The sequence below is a fragment of the Haemorhous mexicanus genome, chromosome 6 (assembly GCF_027477595.1).
Source record: "Haemorhous mexicanus isolate bHaeMex1 chromosome 6, bHaeMex1.pri, whole genome shotgun sequence".
In the NCBI taxonomy this organism is placed as follows: domain Eukaryota; kingdom Metazoa; phylum Chordata; class Aves; order Passeriformes; family Fringillidae; genus Haemorhous; species Haemorhous mexicanus.
Window position 1 is genome coordinate 63,139,558 of NC_082346.1, and position 21,573 is coordinate 63,161,130.

The following is a 21,573-nucleotide window of genomic DNA, read 5'->3' on the forward strand; positions in this document are numbered from 1 at the left end:
AGGATATTCTGTGATTTTTTCTTAGGCTTCAATAACTGCTCAGCAATCTCGGATATCTGTGGTGTTTGCTAAGCCCTTGGTGAAAATCTGCAGTTTTATCTTATAAATTTGGCGTTTAAATCATTAGTGTAATTCACTAGAAGTTGTGTCTGAGATGTAAAGGCCGCATCTGTCCTTTCATTCTAAGGAAAACAATTATATTCTTAAATCTGTTATGGAATCCCTTGAAGTGCATTTTTCTCTGCTCGAACAGCATCTAAAATTGTGAGTGGCACAGAAAAGGCCAAATATTCACTCCAGCATCAGGAGAGCTTCACACCAAGGCCCCATTATTGACAAGCAGCGTGTGCCCAGCTGTGGCTGTTCCTATTTGTGTCTTGTGTGCTGGAGACCCCGCATGACTTCCAGAATTAAACTCCACTTCTACACATAAGCACAGCAAGCGCAACAACTTATTCATGTCATGCTTCAATTCCAGGGTTTAAACCTTCAGTCCTTGCCCTTTTGAAGGCACATTAACAGGTGTAAAGCCGAACCCACCCCCTCCCGTCCCGCGTCCCCCAGATCCCCTCAGAGCGAAATGGCGCCTGAGGGCGAGCCCGCGAGTTGCCATGGCAACAGCGAGGGGCGGGGCCTGAACTGCACAGCAACGGGGAGGAGCTTGGTGCTGCGGGATCACGTGATCCTGCGTTTTCCCGCCCTCGGCGGCCTTGAACCTCCCCGCTGCCCGTAGGCGCGTGACACCGCCCCGCCCGCCCGGGGGGAGCGCAGTTGGTTGGTCGGAGGGCGAGGGAGGGGGCGGGGCTTGAACCGCGCAGGCGCGGTGAGGGAGGGGGCGCAACCCAGTGAGGAGGAGGCGGCGGCGGCGCGCGAGCGGCTGTGGTCGGTGCGCGCGCCAAGATGGTGAGGGGGGAGCGCGCGCCGCTCCCTCAGGGGGGACCCGGGGGGATCGCGAGGGGGGGTCCGGCCGGGAGGGGGCTCACCCCGCTGAAATAGTGATAGTTCGCTGGTTCAGAAAGATTTGATAGGGAAATGATGGAATAATCAGCAGGAAAACGCGTGATCTAACCGCTGAGGAACTGATTATGTGTCTGTGAAACGACTGAGGGCTTGGTCGCACCTGGTTGTTGGTTGTCTTGTAATGTTTCGAGCTAATTCATTGACGAACGTCTGATTGTTGCTCATTGAACTCATTTGCCCGAGTGGTGAATTTGAACTTGAGCTGTGATTGCTGGTTGGAACAGACCAAGAGAAACAAGGACTGGTGGATGAATGCTGTGGGGTACTTTGCATTAATATTGGTTAATGGGTAAAGTAATGGTTGTGGAGAAATGAAGAGTCATGCATGCTGCTTTTAGTAAAGGTTTGGGAAGGTAAACCTCCTGTGGAAGGAGCAGTTGCAAAGCAAATTTGATCAAATCTTGGGCTGTTTTGCTGTTTGCCTCTCTGGTGAGAGCCGTGCTTGAGGCACTTTGGGAGACTGATGTTTCCTTGTTAGCCTGATGATGAGGGGAGGGGGTGTCCCGAGTGGGATCTGCACAGGAGGTCCGGGAGCAGCAGCACTCCCTCGGTGGTGCTGGCAGGTGTAGGTGTGCCCGTGTCTGTGCAGCAGTCCTGCCTTGGCTTTCTTCAGTTTTTGTTAAGCCAAGCGTTGGTGAGCCGGCTTAGCCCCGATAAACAGTCTGAATCTGATGTTACCGAGTGTTTTCCTTCAGATCCCCTCAGGGATTTGTGTTTGTGTGGCTGCACAGGTGTGAGCAGGAGCATGGCTTCTCTGCTGGGAGAAGCTGGTGAGCCCAGAGGACTGGGAGAAAAGCTTCCTTCACAAAAGAGTATTTTATATAAAATATAACCTCAGCTTTGAAATGCAGCCCTGAGTCCTGTTGGGTTTTTAAATTGAGACCTCCTGGGTGAGTGAGAGTGGGTGTAAGTGACATTTTATATGAAATACAAGTTCAACTATGGAATGCAGCCCTGAATTCTATTGTGTTTTAAAGGTTTTTTTCCCTGTATGAGTGAGAGCGGATAGTAGGGATGTTTCACAGAATCCAGAATGAGTTGGGTTGGAAAAGACCTCTGAGATCATCGAGTTCAGCCTGTTTGGGTCCGAGGGACCCACTCGCTGATCAGAGGGAGCCAAGAGTGATCTTTGACGTTTAGGGGAAACAAGCAAAATCAGGGACACTGTACAGGCAGTGCCCGAGCTCTGCTGTCACAGCAGAGCCTGATTTCCTCTCCAGCTGTCCAGGGGAAGCACAGGGATGAAACTTCGTGCCAGGATCTGATCAAGGTGGAAATCTTTTTAGGAGCAACAACAAACGTGGGGTATTGGAAGTGGGGAAGCAGAGCCACCCGTCTGCTTTTTGGGGGAAATCTCACCATGTTGAACACGAGGAGACAGAACTGGGACCTTAAATGGTGACATTGTGGTTTAAAAGCAGTGATTTGTGTCAATGCAAGAGCTCTTTATTAGAGCTTTTGATTGGTAATCTTGCACAATTTTTTTATCTGAGGAATTTTTTTAAGGAAACCTTGAAATACAGTTACTTTGGTACAAAGTTCTTGATGCCTTGGGAATTCACAAATACAGTTCAAGCTGCAGATTTTAAGTAACTTCTTTATCAAGCTGGCATGAACCCCTTGGAGATGGAGGTTGTGTGTATAAAATGTTGCTCAGGAAATGGCAGTGGTTGGCTTGGTGCAGTTCAGAAATTGCTTGTGTAAGGGAAGATAACCTGCATGGCTGCTTGTGAAACAATAATTTCCTTCCTCATCTTCAGTGGGATGACTAATATGTTGCTTGAGCATCTCTGAGAGCTTGGTGTGCACAGGGGGAAATGGCTGCATGTTTTTGGGTTAAAATATCCGAAACTCTTTCTGTGTGTGTGAATTCAGGATTTTTGTGGGTAAAAATAAACAAGGACAATGTTGTTGTTAAACACCAATAGTAGCTCTTACTATGTTAAATGCTTAAATTACTTGATCCCATTTGCTGTTGCTCTAAGGGCCTCCCTTATTTCAGGGCTTGGAAAATGAAGTGTAAAATTTAATTTTTAAGTGTAGAAGTGTAAAATCCACTTCTGAAGTATAAAGTTGACTTCTGAGAGCTCTGAGAATAATCCCACTTCAGGAGTAGTTAATAAATACTCCTAGTTAACTGTGTGGCTTTGAAGAGGGAAATTAAAATGGATAAATATTCTGTTAATGTGGTTTTAAAAAAAAACATTTCTTTCGTCCATGTTTTTTCTGTTTTATGTGATGCTCTGAAGCTTTGGACAAGCTGCATGCAGGCCCTCTTAAGTATTTATGCACAGATGTGTGACACAGGGATTTTTTTGTCTGTTTCACTTTGTGGAAGGATTTATCTCTCCCTCCCCTGTGCCATTTCCTTTTTGCAGAGTGAATCTCTGGTGGTTTGTGATGTTGCCGAAGACCTGGTGGAGAAACTGAGAAAATTCCGATTTCGCAAAGAGACCAACAATGCTGCCATTATAAGTAAGTTCCAAACGTGCCTGACAAAAATTGTCAGAAAATCCTCTCTCCTCTTTCCTTCCCTGTGTAAGATTGCTGCTGCATCAGGTAAACATGAGCCAGGGCAGTGTTTGTTCTCTGAGCTGCAGCACTTTCAATTCTGCTTGTAATTTTAACAATAAAACAGTGCTCTTCTTAGGATTCAAGTCTCCATCTGCTCTTAGCAGAGTATTTATATTTAATTATGGCTCAGAGTCTACCACTGTTTGTAAAATGATTTTGGGAAGTCATGGGATACACTGAAGAAGAAAGACAGAATCACAAGGACTATAATTGTTGAGTGCTAAAAAGCTTCATGCATCCATTGTGTAAATCGATTGAAAAAAACATTGATCTGTGTTTTATTTTGATTTATAGTGAAAATCGACAAGGATAAGCAGTTGGTGGTGCTGGATGAGGAGCATGAGGTTTGTTAAATGAATTGTAAATAAGAGTATCTTCAGCCTGCAATGTATTGTTGTCTCTAAGGTACTGCCTTAGTTTCAAATTGTTATCAAACTCTTAATCTAATTTGGGTCATGAGCTTATTTAAATGCATGGTCACTCTGCATGTAAAGCACAGCACCATTAATAGTGAAACTATGCAGAAGCAATTGAGTTGACTAATTAATTGCACCCAAAAAAAAAAAAGTTATTTTAAAGCTGTTTTAATGATGTAAAAAGCATCTTTGGCACCTGCTGGCTTTTTGAAGAGATTTCTGCTGTGTTTCCACGTAGATCTGCACATTTGTCTCTGAACTGGTCTGCCATCAATTAGAAGCAGGATTGCTAATCCCCTGCAGACTCTAAATTTGATGGGTGGCATAATAAGGTCAGCCCAGTGTGTGGTGTTTCTTAACGGTCCATAGGGCAAAATTAAATCCTTCCCAGGGATTTGAGCATTAACCAGAGCTCTGTTCCCTAGAATGTAGATGTTAATGTAACACTCAAATGTAGTGGGGAATCTTTTTTGTTTGTTGAAGAAGGAAGGGCTGAATTTTTCAAACTTTTGATTTATGTAGCTGATTTTAACTTACTTTATACTGTGTGCTTACTTATTTGAGCTTAGCACTAGGGTTAGCAAAGCATGGTAACTGCCAGCATAGCCTACTAAAACCAAAAATGTTTGTTCAGCTTATTATGCCTAAAATAGGGGTGATTATTCATGCTAACATTAATTCTGTGTTTAGTCATAGGAGTCTGTTGGCACACAGATGTTCCTAAACTGCTGTAGTAATTTGGGAGGTCCTTATCAGTTCACCTGTAGATCAGCATCTGCCCTACAGGTGTTTCAGTGTCCACTACCCTGCATAAACCTTCCAGTGTGAGGTACTTGCTCAAATATTGCTTGTGTTTAATGTCACCAGGGTATTTCTCCTGATGAGCTAAAGGATGAGCTGCCCGAGAGACAACCTCGATATCCTTCCTATGCTGCTGCCATTTGGACTTACTCACTCCTGGAAGCTGTTCAAAATGTTGGACTTCACCTTTTTAGGCCAATAATTGCTGTAGTGTGATCTTGCTGATCCTTTATTTGTGAAATAACCCAGGGATCAGTTCTCAGGCTGCACTGAACTGTTGTACCACTTGCTGAAACAATGACTCATTTAAGCCTTTCCTGACATTTTATTTCCTTTTACACTATATAATGTTTGGGGAAGTAAAGCAAAGCCACGCTGCTGGTAATGTAAAGAAGTGAGTAAAATGTACCAGTCAGTGGCTATTTCTAAATACAGGGTTCTGCCTGTGTAACTGGATCTGTTTTGATACTTTCTCAGGATGTGGCTGTTGTTGTTTTGCTGCAGTTACTGATTCTGGGATTGCTGTGGGCATGTGATCCAGGGAGGAATCCCTGTTTTGAAAAAAAAAGGAACAAAAGAGGGTCAAGTAAATTACACTAACTAGTGAAATAAAAGGGGTACTTGAGTTACAAGTGAAGAAAATACCTGCCCTATTAGCCTCAAGAGCTGGCTGGCACCATTCCCTGTGCTGTTCTGAATCTTGCCTTTTATGCCTGCAGTGCAGTGGGAGGCTGTAAAACAGAAGTCCTGGCTAAAACTGCAGTTCAAATTGAGCAGAACACCTGAAACAACGAAGTTCTTGGTCAGCAAAGAAAGAATTTGGCTTTCATTAAAAGCCAAAACCACACTGGTGGGTGTGTGAAGTCTTTTTACAAAGCTGGAAGAGGAATATTTGTGATGAAAGGGTGATTTTTAGGTCTGATGTGAAACATTGCTACAGAGACAGCCCTCACATTGAGGCAGGGCCAGTTCTGAAAGTCAGATGTGGAAGTGAAAACAAAACAGTGAGGTTTTTATTGCCAAATTAAAACATAATCTAAAATCCAACACTGACTTCTGCCTACATCAGGCTCTGATAACTGAGGATTATATCCTACTAAAATAATTGATTTCTTAGTTTCTTTAACCTCAGAAAAAACATTTATTGTGTATAGTTACAAGTACCAGCATGAAGATGGAAGAGTTTCCTATCCATTGTGCTTTATCTTCTCCAGTCCAGTTGGTGAGTGAGCTCTGAGGCTACTGTGTGTTGTAAATTTTGGAATATTCTTTTCTAGGGAAGATAAAACTGAGTACTTAGTGCTCTCAATGAGGTTTTCCTGCCTTTGAGGTTCACATTTAGGGCACTTCAGATGTGTTATAGAAGAGATACTCTTTTTTCCACTTCTGAAGGCTGAACTGGAGTGTTGGTTTCCTGCTTAGCTGGCCAAAAGGTGTGTCTGCCTAAATGTGACTGTTCTCAGTGTGCTCAGCAGCCCTCCTTTGAAGGGCAGGGCCTGGAGCACTCTGCATCTCCTCCTGGAGGTTTAACCCAATTTAACCTGTTTACTCCTCAGATCTTGGGGAAGCCTCAAAACATGACCCTGTAAGGCTCAGGAAGTGAGTGGAGAGAGGGCTGGAAGACACTGCCTGTGTTCCTGAGTGATTCTGCTCAATTGTCTCTTGCTATTCAGACATAAGTGATTGGGAGGGAGCAAATTCCTCTCATCTCAGAAGGACATGGGAACCCATTTCTTTCTGAGGATCTTGGAATCCTATTCCTTTCATTCTACCCATGAAAGGAATAGGACTTTTTAAGAGGGTTAGGATGGGATTTGAGAGGAGTTTTCGGGGGGCCTGGGTGTAATTGGGCAGCATTAGAGGATGCTGTGAGGGGACAGTCTAAAGGGCTGTCACAGCTGTGGGGGAAAAGGAGGAAGAGAGGGCTCCCTAACTCAGATCTGAGCATGTGAAAGTGCTGGGGGAACAGACTGTTCCAGGAGAAACAGACTCTAATCCTGGATCATCCCAGGTTTGTAGAGAGCAGTATAGAGCATCTTCTGCTTGTGTCACAGCAACCCTCACCATCAACTTACCTGCACAGGGCACTGTGTCATTTTAATAGAAGCCAAATAACCTGGGTCTTGGTTTGGGCTTACAGAGCTGAACTGCTCCTGGGCTTCCATCTGTGTTCTGAGTTGTAGTAGTGTATCTTGCTGGTATTACTGGATTATCCTTGTTATCCCCTGGAAGAAGATAAACAGATTGCATTGTTTTACCCTTTATTTCTCAGACCTAGAATAACTACGTATATAAAAGAGCTTAGCAACTACTGAGCATATTCTTCTGTAGTTACCTGAGACTCTTCCTGTGAATGTCTTTAGCTTTCAGTTTGAATTACTAAAAAAAAACCCCAAACTTATTTTTGAATTGTTGCAGTCAAAATAATTAAACAAAATCTCTTTTTTTTTTTCCCCAATAACTTCAGGATGTAAGCCTGAGCAGCAGATGATGTATGCTGGAAGCAAGAATAAGCTTGTACAGACAGCTGAACTCACTAAGGTATAACTGGCTTTTGAAATAACTGCAGGTTGTTGTTTTGTGTCTTGCTTGAACCAATGGCAAGAAGGGTTTTGTGAGAGTCTGTGATTACAGTGAACAGAGTCTGGTTTAGGAAAGCTGAAGGAGGAGTATGTGTGGAGATTTCTGTACCCTAAAACACCAGGAGGAACAGTGTTCTCTAAAACAAAAATATCCCTCAGTAGGATGGACATCTTTGCTGTGGGGGAGGAATTTACTGATGGGAAGAATAGACTGAAGCCTCAGTGTGGTGTGGAACAGATCAGTTTAGCTGGTTCCTGGGGCTGCATCCTTGCAAAACAGCCTGCAGAGTAAGTAACATGTGCCAAGGGATGAACAATTTCTTCCTGTGTTGGGTTCTTCCAGTACTGACACCAGAAGAAATCACTGCATTCACTAGGTCTGGCTGTGTGTGTTTTAGAAAAGAAATGTCACCTGTTTTTCAGTTTGGAGATCTCTGAAATCTTTGCCTAATTGGCACCTAGACTCCTCCTTGCCTCAAGCTTAATAGAGTCAGTAGCTGCTTCAGGTTTTTCATACCGTGTGAAATGAATGACTTCAGCACTTCCCACAGCACTGTTCCCTTTAGGTCTTCCTTATCCTGCTGAGTCCTTTAACATTCCAGTAAAAATGTCTGTTGGGCCAGTAAGAGAGCTGTGAATCACAGAATGGCTTGAGTTGGAAGGGACCTTAATGTTCATTTTCTCAAACACCTCCCACTAGAGCAGGTTGCTCCAAGCTCTGTCCAACTTGAGCCTTTTCCAGCTGTACCTTGTAAGAGAAGACATCTCTGTTCTAAATTAGACCTCAGGTTGACAGGAGTCAATAGGAAGACAGCAGAAGATGGCAGAAACAATCAGCACAGCCCCAAGAAATCTTTTTTTAGATTTCTTGAGACTGCATGATGGAGGCCTGATAACTGTGATAGAAAGGAGGAAGACAGTTTTCAGTAAGCAAGAAGAAGGGGCTGGTGAGAAGAAGGTGAAAGCCTGCGAAGTAGCTCAGTTGGAGTTCCTATCACTTCTGAAATGGGAGAAATTCAGCCTGAATGGCTTTTGAATGCAAGTCCAGGACTGGGTTCATTCATCTTTCCTGAAGGCAGAGAACACAGGCTGTCTCCAGTTGGGATTGCCTGCTTGCTCTTCAAATGTACTTTATTCTTGCCACTTGCTGAGCTGTGTTTCATTTTAACTCCTGCTGTGACTTCCTCCTAGTGTGATTTTTGCTCATGACTCAGCTGAGTTCTCTCGTCACTCTCCAGAGACTTGCATATTAGCTTGGTTCCTGTTAAGCTTTTCTGTTCTTGTAACACTGATTTTTGGGGTTTCTTCATTTTGAAGGCCTGTGAATTTATAAAATTACCTGACTTTTGTCTTTGGGCATCTTATGGACTCCAGTCATCAGTGCATAATTAACACTGTTATTTAACAGGCTATTAAAAACAAAACCCAAACCCTAACCAGTTACTTGCCCACATGGAATGTAAAGAGTATATTGGTGTTTTGGACCTTGTTTTCTGCCTAAAGTCTTCATTAAAGACTCCACAAAGCTTTGGATTAGTAGTTTTTAGATTGTTCTGGGGGTTTTGCCCAGAGATGCTGTGGCTGCCCCCTCTCTGCAAGTGCCCAAGGCCAGGTTGGATGGGGCTTGGAGCAACCTGGGATAGTGGAAGGTGTCCTTGCCCATGGCAGGGGATTGGAACTAGATGGTCTTTAAGGTCCCTTCCAACCCAAACCATTCTATGCTTTTAGGATTTTGTTGGTTTTTTCCCCCAAGTTTTCTATTTTGAGATATTTTACAGGTAAAACAATATGCTACTGGCTACTATGAATTTATTTCAGTTGAAAGAAAAAATAGCTGTTGGACTGAGTAAAATTGCTGAACTTTGGTCTTACATCAACCCAGATATTAAATTATTTGTATTCTTCAAAATACCATCTTGCTGAGATAATGCATGTGAGGAGGGGCCACTTCAGGGTTATTTTAAAATGCAGTACATGTGCTTTTCTCATATTCTTAAGGAATAAGAGTAAAGCCTAGAAATAGCAATTACAAGATTCTTGTTCATGTTAGTGATGCTTTTTGCCACTTGGTCTTGTGTATTTTCCTCTGATCTGATGCTTTCAAGAAGGCACCTGAAAATTGTAGGTTGGTGAGTGGTTTATTGCAGCTCAGACAGTGTGTGTGGAAAGGTGCTGCTTGCATTGTGTGCTTGTCCCTTTCCAGTCCCATCCCTCAGGAATTGATGCAATGCCATTTTGTTTAGGTATTCGAAATCAGAAATACAGAAGACCTAACTGAAGAATGGCTGCGTGAGAAACTGGGCTTTTTCCACTAAGGAAAACCTCTAAGTATTTATGTACCATCCTGGTGATACTGGAACCAGACATGAATACTTACATCCAAGCAATGCACTGTATTCACAGCTGTCTCCTGCAGTATCTCTCTTGTGCAGAGTTTGTGCAAAGAATAGCAGGTCTGTCTCCTTGAAGTAACAAATCTTTGCAGGTGTTTCCTTATTTGTACCTGCTAAAAGGGAATACTCCTCTGCAGGGACTCCTTTTGCACTCCTGTGACTAATATTTCTGTAACTAAAATAGTTCAGTTCTGGATTTATAACCGTGTACAAACATCATTTGGAAGCTGACGCTAACTTTTTCTGAGCTACAAATGCATCCTTATGACACACATTAGCCATTTATATGCAGAATTTATGTACTGTCACTTACCAGATTTTTTGACTTAATGTCTTCTCAGTTTTGAGGCATTTGTTGGAAGCTCCCTGGAAGCACTTGTTTGGTATTAAAAAGTCAAAATCCTTGTACTGCAAATCCATCCATTTATCTTTCCATCGAGTCCATGTGAACTGTCTCAAATTCTTGGAACTAATTTTTGTCATTCCAGTAATTCCTCAGTTGCCTGAGTCAATCTTCTTAAATTTCAGGGCAAAGCTTTGACTGTCCAGTTCTCATGCTAATACAGTCTCACAGGAACTAGCTGATAACTAAGGGCTGAACTACAACTCTGGTTCCTCTTGTACCAGATTTCTTCTTGCATCTCTGTTCTGACACTGTTGAGAAGTTTACCTCTGCTCATTTCCTGTTATCTGAACACCTGGTGATACTGTGTGCCTTTCATTTGTTAGCTTTAAAAGGACTTGAGAATTTTACACTGCCACTTCTTACAAATTTGGTAAAAACTTTGTTAAAGAATCCAAGTAATATTTGTTCCTAGTGCCTCGTGCTGCAGTTGACATCTGTTAAATCAAAAAGCCAACCTCATTTTCTTTGAAATTCCAATCATCTGCTCCATTTGTAGGAGTCAGGAGGTTAAAGCTTTTCATGATAATGAACGATTTATATCTCTTTTGTTATAAAAGCTGGCCACACATAGCTTTTGAGTACTTTAATTACAGCCTCTAACTTTCTTAATCGCATTTTGGTCAAAATTACATTCCAGATGAAGCTTTTGCATAAGTGATCATTTTATTTTCATCTGCTTAACAGTTCATCTCTTTGAAACAGCAAATCTAATGTGAAAATAGTATTTAACTTTTATAAATGACCAGTCTTTTTACAGGTCTGTTTTATATTGAATAGAGTAGTTGTGTGATGTGGGACACGTTCAGCACGTGCTGTGGCAGGAGGAGCACTCATGGGACAGTCTCTCCCTATCTTGCTCGTGAGTGTTTGTTGTGCTTCTGAAGAAGTGTCTGCGTAAGAGCAGCTTCCTGTTGATAACATACCTTAAAATACAGCTGCCCCAACCAATCTCCTTGCTGGGAAGGAATGCAGTGTTAAATTTGGAGGCCAGTATTTCATGCTGTGAAGCCTTTGCTGAAAGTGGGGTTATTTTTCATTTGTCAACTTAGGTTGTGTTAGTGTTAAAACACTAACTCCTGCAAGATCACAAGGAATTCATTTGCAAAGGTCTTCAGTGTTGGTGAATCTCTTCCTAGTTTGATGTTATTGCTCATTTATTTGTATATAAATCTGACTTGAGAGGAGCTTTTCAAAATACATGTTGGAATGATCCAATTAAATCGATCTTTTGGTGCGGGAAAAGTGCTTGTAATTAAATTTCTGTGTTAACGTACTGAACTGGAAAAACAATTTCATTTCCCTGGACGAAAAAATGTTGATTATGAAACTGTTGCTTGATCATTCTGTACTGCAGATCAATAAAAACTATGTCTTTTGTGACAAACATTGTATAAATAAGACTTCGGCTTAAAGGGTAGTGTCATTCCAAGCATCAGTCTGGAAACAGCAAGAATCTCTTTTGAGGTTTTTTTTGGGATTGTACTAAAGGTGAGGCATGTCAAAGTACAGTGTGGGCGAGAGGGAAGCTGCTGCTTGGAATGTTCAGCTTGATTTGCAGTGGGGAAAAACTGGATTAATCATGTCTGTTGTACTTTGTACACTGGTGGGCTGCCAGCAGCCAACTGCTGCCTGCATGGGTCTGCAAAAAAATAACTGTACAAGAGGCCTGTATCAGGAGGGAAGGGAGGAGCTGCTGCATGAAATGATGAAATTTGACCTTTCATCTCTGGATTGCTCTCCCTTCTGCCAAGAAAACATTTCTCCTTACAGCTGAATCTTTAGCTGAGTTCTTCCACTTCACATGTTCTCGTGCCTCACTTAAGCACTTTCTGCCTTGGGTGCTGCCCCTCCAGCCTTGCAGGGAGCAGACAGATCCTCGTGAGAGTGTTCAAGCCCAGTTTCTCCTGAAAGGTGCTGTTGATGCTGCTCAGCCCACCAGTATTGCTCTTCAGCCAGCCCTGCCTGGCAGCTGTTCCTTCTTCCCTGGCTGAGCTGTGGAAGCAGCTGCACGTTCTGGGAAGATGAGTGTGCAGAGGGTGTTTGCTGTTCCAGCCTTGTTTGTGTTCCCTTTGGTCTTAATGCAGTGTTTTGACACAACTGGCTGCTGCTAATTGTCCTGGGCTCTTGAGATGCAGGTAGCGCTAACACTTGATTAAACAAAGACATCATTATGTCCAGGTCTTTCCTGCACAAATAATCCTTGTTTTCATAACATCTTTCCCCACCTTATCTGTAGAACTGTGTGTTCTGTGCTGCTGCCCCCTTAGGCTCAGTGGGAGGCAGATGAGTCCATGTTCAGGCCAGTATGTTCCTGCTGGGCTTTGCTGGTGAGTTGCCCATCTGTAATCACACATTTCTCTTGAATTTTCAGACCTCTAAAGAGACATCTAAAGGACAGCATAAATTAGCCTAGGGGAGCCTTTGTAGCTAAAGGTCTGAGAGTCAGCATTTTCCACTGGGAGCTCCTATTTTTCAGGAGTTAGTAAGTTGGCCATAAAATCCTTGGTCTGGAGTTAAAGGTCTCTCCAAGGGAGACTTCTGCCACAATTAATCAGGTTTGCTTTAAATATTGACTAGATGGCTGGGATACAGCTCTTGTAATCCTATTCACTGAGGGTAAGCTGAATTAAAGCATGAATTTGCATGTCAGCCCATGAAATAGACTTGTAGTGTTTTGAATATTTTTAACAAAAAAATGTAAATGCTGGTATTTGATGGTTTAAGTGTATTTCTAGTATCATGAATACTGTTTTGATCTATTAAAGGAGGCAATAATGCAGGTGTTGATACCTTTTTCACTTCTCCAAAGGAGCATCTTTGCATTTGTACCAGAATTCCATTTTTGTATCTTTAACTGTAAAATAGCTGGTACAGAAGCAATGTTAAACTGATGATGGGTCTGACTCAAACAGGCACAAGCAAGAGGATTCAATTCCTTCCTTCAGAGCATTCCAAAAATAAACATCATGAACATTGTTTTTATACATACATGTAGTGACTGTGAAGTGGAGCTATGGTGGGACACGAGAAGGGGCTCAGTGAATCTCTTGTGTTTTTTTGTGGTCCGGACTTGTCTTAAAAGGTGTGAGAGGTTCATGGCCAGATTTGAGAATTTGGCAGTTCCATGAAAATACCAGTAACCAGTACAACTTCCATATGCTGTTTAGTCTCTGCTATTCACATTGCATGTTTACTTTAAACCAAATCTTTTTTTTGCTAAGCATGGTGCTTGTATTGGTTTAAATAAAATGTTTCATTAAGAGGTTGTGTTGGCCTGCTTTAATTGCAAAGTGGTCCCTGTGTGACAGGGAAAATCTGGTGATGCTTGATATGACCTTCCTCCTTTTCTCAGCTTCCTGGGGTTTGTGTTGGACTTGTAAGGTGTCTTCAGTCTCAACTGCTCCCTCATTTGCTGTTGTACCTAAAATAATTCCTGTTTCCATCTGCTGTGATGGGGAGAAGAGGAGCTGTTGGAATACTACAGGGAACTCCTGTGCTCTGCTGCTTTGCACCTTTGTGTCACAGACCTCCCACTGCCTCCAGATGAGGTGCAAGGCAGCGTGGGGCTCCGTGTCAGCCTGGAATGTCACACAAACTTCCCTGTGCCACCTCTCCCATGAGGCTCCTGGCAGAACCTGGAGCTGTGGAATACAATACAGAGTGCAGGTGCCCCCTGAACAGTGTCAGAGTAGCTGTCAAGGAAACCAAAGCTTGAAGGAGACAGAGGAACTTAGTTTTTTTACCTTCCCACAGTCATTGGCTCATCTCTTTCCTGCCCAGGAGACCCCTGCATTAATTTGATTTAAGCCCTTCTTTCTGCATTCTTGCTGTTTCATCCTGTTGTGATCTTTGGAGACTTTAGTTCCTCTCTTGTTGAAAAAACTGCCAAGTATAACCCAAGGAATTCAGCTTCAGTACCTGACGTAGATTGTTTCTGTGAACACCAAAGAACAGCATTAATAGGCCACTGATTAGACATGACAGAAATAAACCCCTTTGCTCCCAGGTGAGAAGACTCTGTGAAGGAGTAAATGCACAGCTGCTTCAGCACATCTGGCTCCTGAATGGCATCTCAGTCACTGAAAGGCAAAGGAATAAATAGCATTTATTTATTCTGTGGCATTCTCTGCTCATCACTGAGTGTGCTTCACTAGGAAATGGGCAGTAGTTCATTGGTACTGCCACATCACAGGCCATAAAAACAACAGCAGAGTAAAGAGAATTGCCAGGAGATCAGGGATATGAAGGGCAGCTGCTTCCATTCAGGAAAGGTCATTGGCTTCTAATAGTTATGATGAAAAGGTCAATTGAGTGGTGATTAAAGTCAAAGCAAAGGGGGAGTAGGAATCAAAATGGGAAACCTCTGCAGAGCAGGACCAGCCTGCAGTGTACCTGCAGCCTGAGCATCTCACAGTGGTGCTTTCCCTTCCAGGGCTGTGGAGACAGCTTGCCCAGGGCTGGGAATTTGCTAAGGAGATCTGTGGCTTGGCAAGGTGTCTGGGAATAATACAGAGGAGAAATGAGGTTTGTTCTGGAGGAGCTGGAAGAAGAATCACAGGATGGTTTGGGTTGGAAGGGATCTTAAATGCCACCCAGTTCCACTCCTGCCATGGCAGGGACACCTTCCACTATCCCGGGCTGCTCCAAGCCCTGTCCAACCTGGCCTTGGGCACTTCCAGGGATGGAAGCTGGGGCAGTTGCTGTCTGTGTGTGACAGTGTGTGAGTATGCCTGTGCTTGCTGGGTTGTTGAATCACCTGGAATACAAGCTGGCTCTCCCAAGCTCCTCACAGTGAAGTTCTTGCAATTTCCTGTTTAGGTGCAGGTGAGGGTGGGAAGCCAGGCACAGGCAGTGAGATTCTGACACAGTGCCACTGAGAGGCAGAACTGACATGGAGCAGCCTTGAGAGGGAGGGCTGGTGGGGCTGTGGGAAGGACATGAGGTACTCTGTGTTAGTAAGAGTGGCTGGAATTTGTTCAGCTGCACTCCTGTATGGCAGGGCTGAGGGTTTAAGGTGGGCCTCACCCCTTGGAGCAAAACTGAAGATGTGGCAGGTGGGTCATCCCCTGCACTTGTTAGTTGGCACAGTTGTGTCAGCTGCAGTTTTGGTGATGTACTACAAGGTCTAAAGAAATTAAGCTCAGCTTTCTATGGGAAAGCCTGCACAGAGGGACTTATAAATGCTGGAGGTGTTGGATTTGGCTTCTACCTGTGTAACTCCAGTTTGGTTACATCCTCTGCAGGGCTTCCCTTAGGGTAGGTAACTGCTTCTCTCTGCCAGCAAAGCAGAGCTGTGGAGGTGTCATTTGTTCCCACCTCCTTCAGAAGGGAACTGAGCCCAGGGAATTGGTCTTGTCTGCTGAGCTGGCCTTGAGGCTGGTCTGGGAACACAGTTTAAATGATAACTGCTGGGGAAGAGAGAGATTTTCTGGGATCTGAGAGGCAGCCCTGGTGTTCTTGAAGAGCAGCCTTGAACTGCCAGACATGCAGGCATGAAGGTTCCTACAGTACAGCAGGGAAAAGGAGTTGTAGTTCCCAGAATATGTATCTGGGATCAACCTCTTGGGGAATTGGCATCCTCTCTCTGGGCTGCAGAGTAAGGGAGTGCACTAGCTTGGTTTATGCTGTGTTCAAGGCATTGGAAATGTCAATTCTAGCATGGTTTTAATAAATACAGTTCTGAAGTACAAGGACCCCTGGCTTTAGCTTTTAACTTTTCAAATCAATACACATTTGTATCTGGTTTCTATATTGAAAGGTTGAACATAAGGCTGAGCAATTGCATACCTCAAGTTTTCTATTTTCATTTTGTGGGAAGTAGCAAAGGTGAAATACTAAAGTGAATATCCTCTGTAGGTGGTTAGAACAGTGCTGGCATGTCATCAGCCTGTTGGAGTGACTCCTCAGGAAGCCACCAAGTTGATCAGAGGAATAGAGCATCTCTGCTGTGAGGAAAGACTGAGAGAATTGGGATTGTTCAGCCTGGTGAAGAGAAGGCTTACAGCACCTGAAAGGAGCCTACAAGAAACATGGAGAGGGAATATTTACGACAGCCTGGAGTACCAGGACAAGGGGGAATAGCTTCAAACTGAAAGAGTATGTTAGGATTGAATGTCTGAAAAACTTTTTGACTGTGAGAGTGGTGAGGCACTGGCACAGATTATCCAGAGAAGCTGTGAATGTCCCATCCTTGGAAGTGTTTAAAGCCAGGTTGGACAGGGCTCGGAGCAACCTTGGATATAGTGGAAGGTGTTCCTACCTAGGGCAGGGGGATTGGAACCAGATAATCTTTAAGGTCCCTTCCAACCCATCCCATTCAGGGGTTCCATGGTTCTGAGTTCACATCAATGTAAACTTGGGCACTGTTCCCCTCCCAGGTCTTGCAGGCTGTTTTCCATGTGTGCTGTTCCTTTGGGTGCTGTTGGATGCCGTGATCCTGTGTGAATAAGAGGCTGTCTGATGCAGTGTGTGTGTGCAGCATCCTGTGCAGCCTCGCTGTGCTCTGTGTGACCCCCTGTCTTTTCTCTAGCCATGGAACCAAGGGGATGATTTTGATGCCTTTGCAGAGATGTGGTTAATCAGAGTGCCCCATTGTGTCCCAGCATGGGGGGATCGTCTCCTCTGGACTGTCTGTCGTGTTTCATTCCTTCAGGGATTGCAAACATGCTCTGGGTTAACTTTGTTCACCTCTGGAGCAACGTGAGGTGTCTCCTACAGAACTAATGGAGCTGGGCTGAAACTCCCCTGACAGCTCTCACAGCTCCTCAGCAGGGGACAGAGGGGAGACAGGAGCAATTATCATCCAGAGGGACTCTGAATGCAGAACAGACGTAAACACTGGGAGAACAGCACGTCTGTCTTTCACGGCAAATTTACTCCTGTGACAGGGAAGTCCTATCCAGGCTGTCTGAAAGGCACACACTGTCACCCCCATTCCTGCTGTTCCATGCCATGAGCCCCATGAATGCAGCTTCTCTTCCCTCTCCTGGAGCCCTTGGCTCAGCAATTAATATAATGCACCCTTGAAATCCCTGTGCCAAACAGCAGCTGGTGTTGTCACCTCATTTCTGTGGAAAATGGGAAGACAGCAGAAGAAAATGGGGCAGAAAACATTCAGTTGAAAGGGAAAGGGGCACCAGCCATCCTGTACTTTTGCTGAGCCTTAGAGCATGGAAGCAGAGCAAAAATCAGTGATCATTGTCCCTATGGAGCTGAACAAGGAACAAGAGAGATCTAACATTTGTTCAAAATAATGTCTAATTTTAAATATCCACTGTTGGAAATCGCTGCTGGATAATTGGAAGGAGAACGTGCCTGCCTTGCTCACAACTGCACTCTGCCTGGCCATCTGCTCTGCCAGCAACAAATCCTGGATTGATCTGCGAGTGTGATTAATTCAGCGAGGACGACAGGATCAAGGGATCAGCCAGAGACAATATTTATACCCTACCTCCAACTGTGAATGTGCAATTGTTTGGTTCAGGAGTACAAAACAAATTGTATAGCTGTATTACTGGGAGAATAGAAAAATAGAAGCATCCACTCACGAGCCCTTCTTTCCTTGGATGGCCCCATTCCAAGGTCTGTAAGTACAGTTTAATACAAGCCAGTTCCCTGTCTGGGAGGTGAACAAAGCTGTTCTCATCCACAGAGAACTTTTGCATCTTTACTGCTGCTGCCTCATTCCTGTGGTTTAGACCTAAAACCTTGGAGGTACTGGCTCTGTGCCCTCATGCACACGGGCTGTGGATGTGGAGTGTGAGTCAGCCACTCCACCCAGCTCCCTGTGCCTGAGGTTACTGGTGGGAGCTGCAGCCAGAGCAGAGCTGGACTTTAAATATGAAGCACAACCAGTGGGGTGGATTTCTAGCACTGGTCCAGCTTTGAGCTGATTTGGTAATACGGATGTAGCTGGAGAGATCAAAAGCAAGATTTGTGAAGGAATTTAGATGTGGATGGAGGCTTTTGAAATCCTATTTAGTGTGATTTAAGTGTATAAATACACATTGGGCCTGAAGGTGCCATACTCAGGGCCACAAGGAATGTCTGTGGGAGAGCAGGAAGACCAAAGTCAGAGCCCTCCACAGCTTATTTTTTCTGATATAAAGCTGAAGTTGTGTGTATCTTGCCTCCTTTTGAGCAGAAACAATAAGGATGTTAATCCCTGGAAGTGTCCCAGACCAGGCTAGATGGGACTTGGAGCAACCTGGTCTAGTGGAGAGTGTCCCTGCCAATGGCAGGGGGTGGAACTGGACAATTTTAAGGTTCCTTCCAACCTAAGCCATTCTGGGATTCTAAGAGCTAAGGACTAAGGGTGACATTTTTGGAGCCACCACTGCTACAGCCAGGCTAATGCAGAATGTTTTGGAAAATCCCCTCCATTGTTGATGAGCAGCCAAATCCTGAAATGCATTATAAATTTTTTTTAAAAAATACAACTCTTGGTCCCTTTTCCTGTTCACACACTGTTATCGTGCTCAGAATTGTGTGGAAAGCCATTGACAGGAGCTCTACCCAGCATGAGAAAAACAAACCCTGTTATTTATGAGGACAGGTTGATATTCAGTATTTAGCCTATTAAATGAAAACTGTTGCCATCTGACCATGAATGTTAGAGGGATTGAGGCCACGAGTGGATTCTGTAATGAGTCCTGGTGAGATGCCTGACAGCACCCGTGTTCTGAAATTGGGTTTTAAATGTGATTGTTTCTCTTGAGACTGGCTTTCATGTGCAACGGAATTTATCATGTTAATTTGTTTATGTGATCACTACTAAATGGGAGAGCCTAAGCAGGGATTCTGGAGGTGAGTTAATTAGTGCAATAGGAAAGGGTATTTGCCAGTGAGGAAGGGGAGTTGGGGCGCTTGCAAGTGCAGGGTTCTGTTTACCCTGCTGATGAAAGACTGAACCAATGTCAGTTAGTGGATAAAGGGGGTAAATGGGTGAGGAGTTCTGTGCTCTGGCTGCTCCTGATGTGTATTTATTTACAGGGGTGCAGGAAGGTGACCTTGGCTAGACTCTGTTAGAGATACTCAGAGAGTTTCTGCTAAATTCACAGAAACACAGGATGGTTTGGGTTGGGAAGGACCTTAAAGCTCACCTCATTGTACCCCTGCCATGGCAGGGACACCTTCCATCATCCCAGGTTGCTCCAAGCCCTGTCCAACCTGGCCTGGAACACTTCCAGGGATCCTGGGGCAGCCACAGCTTCTCTGTGCCAGGGCCTCACCACTCTCACAGGGAACAATTCCTTCCCAATATCCCATCCAACCCTGCCCTCTATCAATTGGAAGCTGTTCCTCCTTGTCCTGTCACTCCATGCCTATATAAAAAGTCCCTCCCCCTCCTTTTTATGAGCCCCTTACATTGTAGATATATACTCAGTTTTTCCTCTCCTGAAAACCCAGTAAGTGAAGTCTATTAAACTCAGCGGGATTTTTATTACCAAGTTCAATAGTATTAGATTTCTTCTTGATATCTATAACTGAAATGACAATTTTTAATGTTGAAGGATGTGGTTAACCTGTGCATAATTCAGAGAAATTGCTCCATGATCTTTCCTCACAGTTCTCTGCCAAAATCTTCCTCATGAACAGCCTGTGACACACTGAATTATGACTGATTATACGGCTGTTTTCCAATAAGGACAAGTACTTGAGAGGGATTTAAGATGAAGGGAACAGACACTGACATTTTCCCTGGGGATTCCAATCAGGATTAAACTCACTGTGTCCAGACTAACAGGAAAGTGCATTAAGAGCTGTGGGCCATCTCCAGAGCTCCTCTGTGGCTTCCTGGCATTGTTTTCAAAGTTTAATCAGAGAAGATACTCAGTCATTGTTTGATTTGAGATACCAAATGGATGTGAAATGAGAATTGATTAGACCATTTTCTACAGAATTTGCTTTTCATTTCCTTTTGTGTTATCTTAAAAAAAAAAAATCTATGATAAAGAAATCCTTCAGTGCAGAAATCTTTGTTGTGCAAGATTACAGCTGCCTTCCTCTTTTCCTGACAGGATAATTGCAGTTGAATGGTATGCCAGCACCTGAGGGAATAAAACACCGCATTCCTTGAGGCAGAACCAGGATTAATTGCAAATGCAAGTATGTGGCTGACACACCTTTTTACTTCTGAGACTGCACATCCCTGTTGCACAACATTTTCATGTACAAGAAACCATCAAATACAGAACTATCTACCTTGAATGGATCAAACTGCAGTGGAAAACCTGCATTCCCCAGCCCCAAGGTATAACAGGATCTCTGCACACATCCTGTTTCTCTACCTCCCACAGCTCTTCTGAGGCAAACTGCCTTTGGGTGGCTTTGGAAAAGCCTGCACCAGGGAGTTTTCCAGCACAGCCCAGTCCAATGTCTGTGGGAATAAGTGTGCCTGTGCAGCTCAAGGGTATTCCAAATAAGAAATAAACAATTTGCAAATAAATAAGGCTAAAGAAGCATCAAGTGATATGAAGAAAGCTGTTATTGCAGAGAGATTGCAGAAATTGTTGTTTCTGGCTCCTCAGGAGTGAGGGATGAGGAATGGTTGGAAGGTGGCTGTGATGCACTGCCAGGGCCTCTCCTCCTAACCCATCCTGTCACCCTGAGCTGGAAGGAAACTACAACAGGCTCAGCCCTTCCTGATGTTCTCACTGCCCGGTGGTCTTCTTGTCTATCCTTCTTTCAAGGTGATGGGAAAGCTCCTGGGACAGAGCTGGGAATGGCTCAGAGCAGCTGCCTGGGCTGCAGTACCTGCCCCACACTCTCCTGGCCTTGTGTTCTCTCACCTTCTTATTAATCTCAGAGTCACAGAATCATAGACTGGTTTGGATTGGGGGTCCTCAAACCCCATCTCAGTCCAACCCCCTGCTACAGGTAGGGACCTTCCACTAGAACAGATTTTTCAGGGCTCATCTTCACTAAAATTTATTTTAAAATCTGTTTTCTGGGTTTCACATCAAAGTTTCATGGGTCATAACGATGCCACAGCACTTTTATTGGGAGTAGTTTGTGGATGAGATGAGTGATTTTATACTGAAACATCAACTTTATCTTTGCAACAGCTATTTCCTAAAGACAGCTCATTTGCTACAGCTTTTCCTGTATTTTGGTGAAGGAAATAAAGTTTCTGCTCATCTCTCATTGTGACACTCCATTAATTGTGTATAAAGCTTTCCAGCAGATAACACTGGAAAATATTATTTAGTTTGGCAGCTGTTTGTTTTAGGGAAATCATCCCTCACTCTGCTCCAGAGGAAATGATTGCAGCAATGTCACCCCAGCTTGCCTTTACTGCAAGGTGTCACTGCTTAAACTGAAACAACTTTTACATTAGCTTTTGAAAGGAGAGTGGTGGGATCTTCTCCTCAAAGTATTTT

General features: G+C 43.9%; 1 protein-coding gene across 3 annotated transcripts; it reads left to right on the forward strand.

Moving 5' to 3' along the window:
* Positions 1-796: 796 nt before the first annotated feature.
* GMFB (glia maturation factor beta) lies at positions 797-21,337 on the forward strand. 3 transcript variants are annotated; one of them, XM_059850625.1, is made up of 7 exons: positions 797-903; positions 3,399-3,495; positions 3,889-3,938; positions 4,878-4,927; positions 5,951-6,033; positions 7,279-7,352; positions 9,637-11,576. In XM_059850625.1, exons 1-7 carry the CDS (start codon positions 901-903, stop codon positions 9,706-9,708), a joined length of 429 nt encoding a protein of 142 aa, XP_059706608.1. In that variant the 5' UTR covers positions 797-900; the 3' UTR covers positions 9,709-11,576. The 3 variants fall into 3 exon arrangements, with proteins under 3 accessions (XP_059706608.1, XP_059706610.1, XP_059706609.1); XM_059850627.1 differs by having other exon boundaries at positions 809-886; XM_059850626.1 differs by lacking the exon at positions 9,637-11,576 and adding an exon at positions 20,212-21,337 and having other exon boundaries at positions 842-903.
* Positions 21,338-21,573: the final 236 nt, after the last annotated feature.

Coding starts and splice junctions, on each gene's coding strand:
- GMFB (XM_059850625.1), top strand. Junction 4,928..5,950: donor CTGCCCGAGAGACAACCTCG/ATATCCTTCCTA, acceptor CTCAGAAAAAAC/ATTTATTGTGTATAGTTACA. Junction 6,034..7,278: donor TATCTTCTCCAGTCCAGTTG/GTGAGTGAGCTC, acceptor CAATAACTTCAG/GATGTAAGCCTGAGCAGCAG.